At 42.0% G+C, this 11,954-nt stretch overlaps 1 protein-coding gene across 16 annotated transcripts in view; it reads right to left on the bottom strand.

The window, feature by feature from the left end:
• The window catches only part of esrrb (estrogen-related receptor beta), a 59,701-nt gene that overhangs the window by 37,391 nt on the left and 10,356 nt on the right, over window positions 1–11,954 (bottom strand). For 12 of the 16 annotated variants that reach the window (XR_003050459.1, XM_025058074.1, XM_025058063.1 and 9 more), the window contains one exon: window positions 10,705–10,773. The exons of the other annotated variants lie outside the window; for them this stretch is intronic. Coding sequence is in view for 10 of the 12 variants with exons in the window: in XM_025058074.1 (XP_024913842.1) it covers window positions 10,705–10,773 (69 nt within the window). In the remaining 2 variants the exon portion in view is untranslated. The remainder of the gene's footprint in view (window positions 1–10,704; window positions 10,774–11,954) is intronic. 16 annotated transcript variants of the gene reach the window in all.

Genomic DNA, 11,954 nt, shown 5'->3' with positions numbered 1-11,954 from the left:
ACACAAAAAAAAAAAAAAAAAAAAAAAAAAAGAGAGACTACAAGGGACATCTGTGTACATGGACCTTGGCTGGTCTCCTTGAGTCAGCAGTGAACCAAAAACAAAACAGGATGCTGAGATATTGACTTTTTCACTGTCAGCCTAATAACTGTATTTTGGAGTACAAGCAAACTGATGCTGCGACGTGCACGAGCTAAAGTGCACTCCCTCTGACTGTGGCCACAAAATGCACTCTGAAACCGCCTCCCTGACCCTTCAGGGATTTATTTTGTTTCTGCTCTGTAGCCTCCACCTGAATACTGTATTGGAAGGAACAACGGGAGAGAACAACTGTTTGCCAACAGTAAATGTGTGTGAGTAAAACTCCGTGCTCCGCGGGTTTAACACAACTGTGACCGAGAGAACTCTGGAGATAAGGACAAATGTACTAGATTACAGGATAAACCTCAGATATGAAAACAACGACAGAGTTCAAATCCTGGAGTGGTGCCGGTGCTCAGGCAGGTCAATGTTATGTGTGTGTCAGGTCTGTAATCATGTTCAGATAATATATTTTTAATTACATTAACAGTTAATTAGAGTTTTCTTCAAAATGGACTTCATAATTACTGACTCAAACACTGACCTGACAAGGCAGGAAATTGCACGTTGTTAAAAAAAAAAGAAAAAAAAAAGATAGTGCTTTAAATTTCAGTGTATCGATATTTTCTTACACCCAAAGGCAGGAAAAAAATGTATATGTTAAAATCAATATCTCAGTATTTTTCTTCTAGAAAACAAACAGCTAAATATATTGAGCTAAATCGTATCATAAAACGACTACAGTTCCTGTTGGCCGTGGCCCTCAGTCCACTCTTCCACTCGTCACTCATGCCTGACAAAAATGTTGGTGGTTCCAGGAGAAAGAGGTTGAAGTCAGTTATCTGTCAGTAAACAGAGTCTCAGTGTAACCAGAACTGGAGAGGGAGATGGAGAACCTGATGTATTGGGGATGCTGTGTAGACACAATGACCTCCAAGGTCAAGGCGAGGTCACACACTTACATACGCACACACCCCCTTTGCATTGGGTACCGGGGAACAGGGGTGAGAGGTCACCTCCACTTGCCTGCATTAACAAAATTGAGCCTTGCATGGCTTATGCTAATTCAGACACTGGGGTTCCCAGTGAGTGGCAGCTACACAGCACAAGTTGGGCTGTAGCACATTAGCTCCATTAGCATATTGCCAACTAATGGTAATGTTTACATATTTGACACGTCAGTTTACCGTCAGTGCCGTCTCCCTCTGGACTTTCTCTGCCCGACCTGGGCCGTATCTGTCCGTCTCAGAGAGCTACAGAGGACGCCAGGGATGAAAGGCCCGGTCCTCGTCCCCTACCGGTCGGCCGGACCGCCTCCTGCTCTCTGAGGCTGATTTAATTGTGAGGATGGGTGACGGAGGGGTTCAGGCCCAGGGGTCAGTGGGTCAACCTTATTTTCTCACCCTGGCTCCCAGGCCCGTGGAGATGGGGGTCAGCGTGTCAAATTAAATCTCATTCCCGGGTTTCCTTCCCTGCTGTCATGTATATTCATCGGCGCTCCAGGTGCCTACCATTTCGGGAAATTCACAAAAAGGTTAACTGCTAAAATAAATAATAAAAAATGCCCCCTGTTAAAACCGTTGACCTTGTGGAATAAAGCCTTTGCCTGAGCACTCCCGGAATTCTTTCAATATGAAGCCTCTATTATATTGAAGTGACACACAACAGCCACTCAGCTGCAGAAAACGCTGTCGATACAGGTTTTAATGCAGCAGCGTAAGATTTAAACACAGCATATGTTACTAATGACACTGCCAGAGTCCACCGGTATTTGTCTCTTTAAAAATTATCCACTTGTACTTTTAAACGTCCTTGCAGTCGGAAATTGAAAAAGTGAATCAATTTCATGCCTCTCTAAAATAGAACTTGCCGCTCTTGATAATACATGCAGATTGCATCCCCATAAATTAATGCACGGCTCCGTGTTCATCTGCTTTATGTTCTCCGTTTCAGATGGATATGTGCACCTGTGCGACAGGGCACCTGCACTTGGATTATTAAAGGCTATATATTAAAACACGGGGGCGCAAGATGGCTCCATTTAGCTTTTATTTCACAAATTCAGAGTAAGCTTAACCCCCGGTTCAAAGGCCATCCTCAGGGTGACACTTAGCATAATTGCATAAGTGTCTTAACTGTTTCCCCTCCAGCTCAATGTGGTCATTTATAATAAATGTGCCGGCTAGAATCCCCTTAACTCATTCGGCTATGACACATCATACCACGGCTATGCTTATGTTTTTAACAAGCCTGCATATATTGATTAATGATACTGAGGGAATACCAACCACTTGAACCTGGCATATTAATCAAATTGTCTAAAATATTTCTATAAATATTCGTAATCTCTAATGGGACAGGTCCAATTTAAATCTATAAATACCATTGTATGGTGAAATGGATTGCGAACATTAAATAGTTTGACAGCAGCAATAGTCCTGATAAATAATTCAACATGTGGGGCAGGTGCTAATTAGCTTGTGCTCTCCACAGACGGCCCAGACAGGAAAGGGTCGGCCGAACTATGAGACTGGATGCTGTAAAATCTATAGTTCCGTCTTACTTACTTCCTCCAGGTAACGTCGTTTGAAATTCTGCTGCCTGTCTGACCAAAGGAGAAGTATCTCTCTCCTGTCCTGCCCCCCCCCCCCCCCCCCCCTCTCTCCTTTTGTTCTCTTTGTACCCGATCAAAATTCATGCTGAGTTGCAGGTTATGGGCCCGCGAAGGCACACCGCACAGTTTGGTTTTAATCTGATTCCGAGAGGACCTCTTAACAGCATTTCAGATCCATAATATTATTCCAGTGGTGCTGCCGTGACCAGGATTAGTCGGCCTAATGATCCAGCAGCTCATCGTGCGCTTGCTGTCTCTCCACTTTTGAGAGGAGAAAGGGGAACGGCACACTTCCCCTCAAGTCTTAAGGACCTTCCTCCCCTGGAAGCAAAACTCTGAACAATGGATGACACTTCCGTAAGAAGGCAGAACATTCAGGCTATAATTGAGCCAATGGCGGACTTCCTGCTGCGAGCTTCCTGCTTCACTCATCCTCCCCTGATCCTACTGTACCTACAGGCCTTTTATGCATTTAGATGGATGTAAAACATAGACTCTGTCGAGGACTCGTTTTTTGCTGTCATGTTTGGTGATGGACTTCCAACAGGAGATACTATCGATACACTGAAATATCGCAGTATTTCATTTCATAATTCCGTATCGGTATTCTACAGCGATGTATCCATTTTTCTTTATTAACGATTAACAAGCAAACATTTTTTGCTTTTATTTCTACCCTCGTGAAGATTATTGTAGATCCCTCTGTTCCAGCTGACAGAGTTAACTACGCTGACTAATTTTCCTACAATTAAATTGTTTAAAATATATCATCATGTCTATAATATCGCAGTATATCGTACCATTGCCCATGTATCGTGATATGTATCGTATCACCAGATTCTTGCCAATGAACTGTTATGGTCAAGTCTTGGAAATGTGTCAGGAAACACTGGTGTTTTCTGTCTAATTAACTGAATCCTGGTTTCTCAAGTCAAGTCTAATTAACTGAATCCTGGTTTCTCAGCACCATCCACTCACTTCAACTGTTCAGCAAACAAGAAATAAATTGTCATCTGTACCAGAGTGTGCCGGAGCCCGTTGTGTGTAAGAGGATTTCTAAAAATCACATTAACTGTCATCTGTACCAGAGTGTGCGTAAGAGGATTTCTAAAAATCACATTAAATGTTTTTTTTTCTTTCATATAAAAAAAGTGAAGAAATGCTACAAAAAATAACTACTTCATAATTTCTACACAGAACCAAGTTAATTTATGTCTCACCGCCAAAAAGACGTCTATAAAATTAAGCATTTTTTTATGTAAAGACAAAGAAATCACTTATTTAACAATTCAGTGTTTTTTAAAGCGGGAATGTCAGACTTTTACAGCAGTAATCCAAAGAGGAAGTCGTCTTAAAGTTACAGATGTTCAAAAATAAACCGGTGTGTGTGTGTGTGTGTGTGTGTGTGTGTGCGCCTCCGGTACTGACAGTGAAAACTAACTGCAGGCTCACAAAACTACAACACAGTGGCTTCTTGTACCAGATACAGAGTCACTAAGCCAATGAGAAGTTCCCAAACTTTTGAATTTGTCCTTTTCACGTTCAAGGCCACCAGACGCTGTAAACACAAATTTATATTATTTGTCAACCTCATCCCCAGGAGTCACATCCCTGCTACCTGACCAGACAGGGTAAGTGGGCGGGAAATGGTAGGTGGTGGTAGTGGGGGTGGGGGGGGTGACATTAGCAGAAAGGGGTGATGGTGATATCAGATGCCCCATTAGGGGCAGATCTGCTGGGAGGGCCCCAGGCGATGTGGCCCTGATAAGCCACTGGCCCCAGAGTCAGCTCTGGTTGGACGAACTCAATTAGCTCCTGACAGACCTCCCCTCAGCCAGACTGGGCTCCAGCGCCACAGTCAGAACCCAGTGGCAGCCACCACCCTGACCTCTCCTGGAGGGGCCACGGCCCCCTCTTACCGCTCCGACACACAGCCAGGAACTCATATTTAGCAGAGTGGAGACCAGCCCGACAAACGTCACAGACATACACAAGGCAGCTTGTACTCTACACCCGTGGGGCTCGGTTTGGGTTTTCTCACTGGGAAATGTAAATGAAAACGGACTGGGATCCAGGGACGAGTACTGGTCGGCCCTGGGGAGAAGGGAAAGGAATACAGATTCCAAAACAGGCTTAGCTTAAAGTGTGGAGGAAGCGTCTGTGTCTGAGTGTTTCCAGGTTAATGACCATCAGGGGACTGTGGCCCAGATGACTGTTGGGCCAAGTGTGGACGAGTGTGGGAGTCTGGACACGGTCGGCTCAGACTGATGTCCACATGTGAACGTGTTGGGGCTATAAACACAATATGAAAGATGGAAATGTGTGTGTGAGTGTGTGTGTGTGTGTGGTGCAGGGAGGGTCGATGATGGTTGTGGTTTGGTTGGAGGCGAGCCCAGCACTCCATGGGGAGCTATTCTAATCTACGAGGGAGAGGCCCCCCTAATTTTGGAGTTTCTCATTCATTAGACCTGCACCAGCACAGAGAGGACGGGGCAGAGAAGGTGGACCTGAAGCGAGGGGAGGGGCAACTTTATTAACGGATATGCCAGACACACCGGAGAAGCTGACAGAGATTTATGACGTGCAGATCTTTTGAGACAAACAAAAGGGAAATTGAGGAGCAGAAAAACAGGAAAAGAAAAGTAAGTGATACACAAGGTGAAGAGGGAAAAGAGAGAGAGAGCGAGAGAGGGAGAGAGAGAGAGTGAGAGTTTATGGGACCAACAGAGGGCGAGGGCCCTGGATCAATAGTTCCACAGGCTGCGGGCTCGTGCAGGGTTACTGCTGGGGGACCGTGCTGCTCTGAAGCTTGGGCAATTAAGTTTTTCAGTCTCCAGAAGAGGATTATATTTAGCTGCTCCACAGTGATGTCACTGAAGTCTTTATAAAGCCATGAGCTCACTCCTCTACAACATGAGCCCCATGCTCCAGCAGCACCACAAGATAGCACCGGCCAAGGAGCAGATCACATCTATCGATCCCCTCCCCTCACCCCCCCTCCTGCTCCTTCCTGTTCTAGAGATGCTGCTGGCAGGAAAGAGAAGGGCCTCTGGTGATACGGGCTCTGCTGCTGTTTGTCTGACGTAAACTGTCTGGGCCGCACTGGGCAGATCCAGTTCTTACAAGGGGCTGAGTTCAGGATGTTGAGCGAGACAAATGGCTAATGATAGAGATGCTGTCAGTGGGGGAAGTGAGGGAGGTGTCACTTGTCTAAACGTCCCACTGCAGAGTTCAAAGAGTTAATAATTTTCCACTGAGACGCAGTGGGAACAGTTGGACAGCTCATCACGCTGTTGGACCAAAAAAAAAAAAGAAAAAAAAAGTGATAAGTCTGGTCCAGCAGGCGGTACGTTTGGGATCAAATTTCTAATTCTGCCATTTCATTAGAAAAAGATTAGCTTCCTGTACATCCATAATGCAGCAGCGCCGTGGTTTAATTCGACAACTTAAACGTACAAGAGCTTAAGATATCTAGAAAATTATAATTTACACGGTGGTGGAAATGTCCACACTTTCCGTCTTGAACTTCTCCTCCAGAGGCCTGAGCAGTGATATCAAACACAACCTGGTGAAACGCGATACATCACTGAAGCACTGGAGCCAATATCGCAATACAATCTCTGCAGGAACAGGGCAGGTGTGTTTAGTGAGTCCTGGGCCTGATTCCATGACTTATTTTTCATCCTTAGCCATGGACACTTGCTCTTTGTCACCAACTCAACAGAGATAGGAGAAGAAAATTCTAAATGTTCACACGATGACTCTTCTAGCCGTCTGTGCTGTTACTGTTAGGACGTGACAACATTTTGACGGTGCTTATCTTTCTACGCACATTTTCTAAAACATTAATGGTCAAAACCCACTAATATGTCCCTAGATTGGACATAAATTGGAGTTCCCATAGATTTTCTCATTTAAATTGTTTTGGGTTCACATAAGTACTAATCGAAACTAAAATGTCTTCAAAATATTTTAAAAATAAAAACAATAAAATGATAAAATAAAGTCATTGTGACTTATTTTATGCTTCTGTTTATCTTTTTTTTTTGAGGGAGAGAATTTGGACACTTTGGAGGCCGGACACACAAATCAAATGAAATATGAGAAAAAAAGAAAATCTGCATATTAAAAATCAAGGGCCAAATTGGAAGGCTCAGTGGGCCAGATTTGGCCCCTGAGCCGACAGTTGATGACCACTGGTAAACGGATAGAAAAAAACATTTAAGTCCATCCAGGATGAACGCATTTTTTTTCTCAAATGGAGCCATCCAGGATGAACGCATTTTTTTTCTTACACAAATGATTGTTGTCAAAAAAATAAAAAGTTCACTGAAATGTTTTATGAAAAGTTGTCATAATTTACTGCACTGAAAAAGTTTGGACAATGTTGGATACTTAAATTACTGAGTATTTTCTAGATGTTTTTGTGTTTTTTTTTTGCATCACAATGGCACGTGGATGTTATGGTACAAGGTTGAGGCTATTTATCTCCAGTCCAGTTTAAATCACAGGTTTCGACACAGTGTGCAGTGCGTGGAGGGGGACAGAGACACAGAGCCATGCATGAAATTACTTCATTAATCTCCTTCTGATAGGCTGCTGTTGTTTAGGGGGAGAACTCTACCTGCACTAAACAGAGATCTCACCCTGCCACCATTAATTATCCTCATCATAAAAAACAAAACAAAACACAAAAACAAAAAGAAAGCCGACCACATATACAGTCACAGACACACATATACATTAGTGTTTATTCACAAACCATGAGCGACTATAATTAGAAGATAAAAACAACACTTTTATGGGGTTCCAGAGATCATTTAATCTCCGTCATAAATATAAATATTTCCTCATACTTGGACTGTATAATGTGCTTGATTCAGAGTGATCATCTATTTAAAAGTGTAACTTGANNNCAAACAGTGAATTAATGCTGCTCAAAACACAATTGCTGTGACTCCGTCTGACACAGTCGCAGCAATAGCCTCTAGCTTTTTACAGGCTCATCTCTTCCAGCTGCCACACATTCCCCATAAATAGTGATGGTAATAAAAAGGCGGGTGGGCCTAACTGATTTATACGCCAGTATCCACCAACACACCATTCAGGAATAATTAAACTTGGGGAGCTTTTCTGAATTAATGCAGCTCCTTCAGGGGTGGAACAAAATCTAAACATAGACGACGTCTGGCCTCAACCCATTCACCGGGAGGATGAAGGAAAGGAGAGAGGAAATAAGGTAGGAGGGAGTCTCCCAGCGGCAGGGTCAACAACTATGAGACCATCCAATCGCACTTAGTGCATTTTAATGTGCCCCGTGTTTGGTGACCACAAACAAGCAGAATGCCACGTAATTCAATGGCTGTCGACGACTCCACACACACACACACACACACACAGGACTACAGTGAAATAAAGGGTGAAACTGCTGTCGGACGGTTTGGAATGAAAACATGGGATGATTTTTTTCCCCCTAATATTTATGAAAATAAATTTGATTTGTAATGTAGCCTTAAAGTTTAAGGCTACATTAGTCAAAGATTTTGAATCAGATTACAGTATGTTAACATACAGTAGGCTAATATTTCTAGTTAGCATTGGTTAACACAGAGCTCAATTTAAATATGTTTAAATCTAAACGTACTATCAATCAAACTGAATTTTCAAAACAAAATTCACAAAATAATTAATTGTTCTTTGGTGACGACTGTCTGTGACCATTGAAGTTCAAAAATGAATCACTTCAGGATAGGCCAACTTGATGTTGCTTTAGCACAGAGCCCCACTCTATACGTACTGTCCACACAGCAGTACACCTCCAACATTTAAAACTTGACTTTAACTATAGCGTAGAAAAATAAAATACTTGAATTAAACCATGACAGCTTTATTATCGCCTGATATGTTCCTTCAATAACTTTTCAAAAAATATATTTTTAATGCCAAATATAAAACTTCAAATTTTTTTGTGAGCTGCTCCTGCCTTTTGCTCGTCCTATTTTTCTCTTCTTCATTGCATCCTTAAGCTGCATTGCTGCCACCTACTGGGTCAGAGGCCACCATGCACATCTAATATCCCAATTTAGTAATTTCACTTTCACTCTGACCTACTAAAAAAAAACTTAAAAAGAAAATATTACATGACTAGATGATCCTCAGAGTTCACATGCTGTGTGTTTACTATTGGTTGGATTAGGATTAGTTAAATCTGCCACATTATTAGTTCATAACAGTTCAATTGCAAACACAAACACACACACACACAAATGGAGCGGTTGATCACAGCTGACCAAAACCAGAGTCTACACATCAGTAACAAGCTTCTCAGTCAACAAAAAATAAATACAAATAAATAACTAAATATTATTAATGCTACTCTCACCAGCGCCATCCAGAGGACCTGTCTGTGGGAATCAGAGCTCTGGCCCTGACTGGTTTAGATATTGATTTCATAAATAAACAAAACTAACCATCGATTCTAATGTTATTTTGCATTTCAATTACTGCTCCTAAACATAACCTTCAAACAGCGCGCCGCTCGATACCAATAGCTTTTGCTGATAAACACCCATACAGGCACCAACACCAGAGCTACGACGTGTTTTCGTGCCATGTACACATCAATTGACATAAAGGACTTGTTAAGGCGTTAGAACTACTTCCTGTTAGTTCTCAACCAATCTGCTGAGGTTCACAGTCTCTCGTCAGGTGCAGGGAAACGTTCACTGCTCTTTTCTTGACTCTTTTTTTTTTCTGCATTCTATAACGTGTGCTTAGGGTGAGTGTATAAATACATGAATGTGTGTGTGTGTGTGTAAATGAAGAGGAGCCCTTCATTGTGGAGCAACAGGAAGAAGTGCTGACGCACCGTGTCAGTGATAGCACTCTGCTGCCACAAGGGCACGAGAGCCTCACGTAGGCCAGCATTATCCTTATAGACTAATGGACCTGGTATATTTTTAAACAGATTCTCTCACTGCGGCGAGGAGGTGTCCAAGGTTAGCATGGACAACAACAGAGGGAAAGGACACGTGTGGCGATTGTTGGTGGTTTCTGTGACACAGCTGTGAAGCGCTGACAGGTGTAAGACCTGAACGTCAAACGTTACGTTGGCGCAAATGATTTTCAACTAGAAAATCAGAGAGTTGTTTGGAAATTTGGACATTTTGAGGTTCACATGTTTTCATACTTTATTTTTCTGTTTTTTTCTTAGCTGCCAAACATATTTTATTTGGGGCGTTTTGATCATTATAGCTAAGGATTTGTTAACTAAATAACTTGTTTCATACTATTAATTTTGTTTTTCACATTGCAATATTTTACATATTTATATTTAACAGAAATATTTAGGTGTTTAAAACACATTTAATCCAAAGTTATACATGTTATTTTAATTCCATAAATCGTAGAGGCATTTTTAATTATTTAAATTTGCCTAGGATTCCATAAATCGTAGAGGCATTACTTCTATAGCATTTTTAATTATTTAAATTTGCCTAGATTTGAACCATGTCCATGTCATTTCAGCAGGGTGTGGGGCTTGAAAAACTAATCAAAAAGCATGACATTATGAATATAATTTTGTATCACTTTAACCCTCACAAAAACTGCAAGTATGAATATTTGTAACAACTACACGGAGCAAAAACGATTAGGTTAAAACAGTTGGCAAATTCAAGCTATTTTATGCTTTTAAGCACTTTAATAATTGAATAATTGATATGATATATGTATATATGATAGTCTTTATTATGATATATTTAATTTCATAATCATTTTCCAGTGTTAAGTGTGAGACCTGATGTGTCAGCTGAGCTAAAACAAAGCTCAAACTATGCTTGCAAAAAAAAAAAACCAGAACATTGAACGTCCATAGACAGAGAGAAAAGTGTCAATATACTCTGCATCCCCATTTGGCCTGAATAGGGTCAACATGCTCCCTCTCCCCTCCCACCCTCTCAGCCTGAGCTGAGTGACATATTTACAGTGAAAGTAATGATACTAGATACCAGAAATGAGAGGGCTCCAGCGTGGCCAGTGGACTCAGGAATCTCTCTAATGAATTGGACAACAAAGCCCTGTTGGTATAAGGAAGAGGTATTTAGAATCGGATGACAGATATGATTTGAAAGAAAAAAAAAGATAACATGAGGCTGTCTTCAAAAAGTCACACAGCTCTGGGAGATGTGTGTGTGTGTGTGTGTGTGTGTGTGTGTGTGAAAGCAGGACAGGTGGTTTGGCTGCTAAGCCCGGGCTGGACGCCGCAGCCTCAGTGGCCACCGGCTCCTGGCTCGTAGCGGGACGGCCGTTCTCGGCCAGGAGCCTCTTCTGGTAATGTATTCCGAAACCAAATTACCGTAAGATGATCCCATCTGGATAGTGTCTGTGCACGGCTGCTTTGGTTACCCACCACTGCCTCTAGCCTGCGATAGCATCTCCATGAAGACAGCAAAAATCTGATTAACCCAATAACAATGAAACACTTGGTCAAAGAGCAAAGAGCTTTTAACTTAAGACAAGCTAATGCAATTCCCTCGCCTTGTTTTCTGAAACCTAATAAGACTGGAGCAGACAAACGGCTGCGCGGGTGTTTTCAGCCTCTAATGCAGCGAGCTGGGAATGAAGTCAAATAAATTAAAATCTAATTCATCATCGTGTGCTAACTTCTTTCTGCGTGTCTGGGAAAAAAAGAAAAAAGAACACACAGAAGCTGGAAAAATCCAATGTTTACAGAGGCCACTCAGTGCAGAGTGTTGATGCAACATTTAGGGGAAAAAAAAAAAGGAAAAAAAGAACAAGTCACTGTATTTACTGTCCATCAGACAAAATGTGTGTTTGCCAGGCAAACAGGAATTTAAAATGACAAACAGATCCTGCACAGAGACACAAACAAAAGTCAACAAAGATTTATTTATGTGTGTCAGGTCTCAGCAATGTCACCAAAATATATTAAATGAAAAAGTCAGTGATACTTTGAACTAACTCAATCCAGCAAAGATGAAACAACATGCAAATTCCCCTTCAGTGAAACTTGTGTTTTCACAATATCAAATCAAATCTAATTTGTGTTCCTCTGTCACGAGGACAGAACTCTTCCAGTGATGGTGACGCCCGTGTTCAGTGGATTGAATACTGCGATGATTCTACAACAATGTTGGGGCTAATTACACAGAACACACACAACCTTTCTAATCCTGTCAGTTCAGCACCGCGGCCACATCCAGCCCTCAGTGAGAGGCTGCACAAATATGACAAAAGA

Source organism: Cynoglossus semilaevis, chromosome 1 (assembly GCF_000523025.1).
Source record: "Cynoglossus semilaevis isolate Cse_v1.0 chromosome 1, Cse_v1.0, whole genome shotgun sequence".
NCBI classification, from domain to species: Eukaryota; Metazoa; Chordata; class Actinopteri; order Pleuronectiformes; family Cynoglossidae; genus Cynoglossus; species Cynoglossus semilaevis.
The sequence above is the reverse complement of the archived record's forward strand: the minus strand, read 5'-3'. Positions and strand labels throughout refer to the sequence as shown.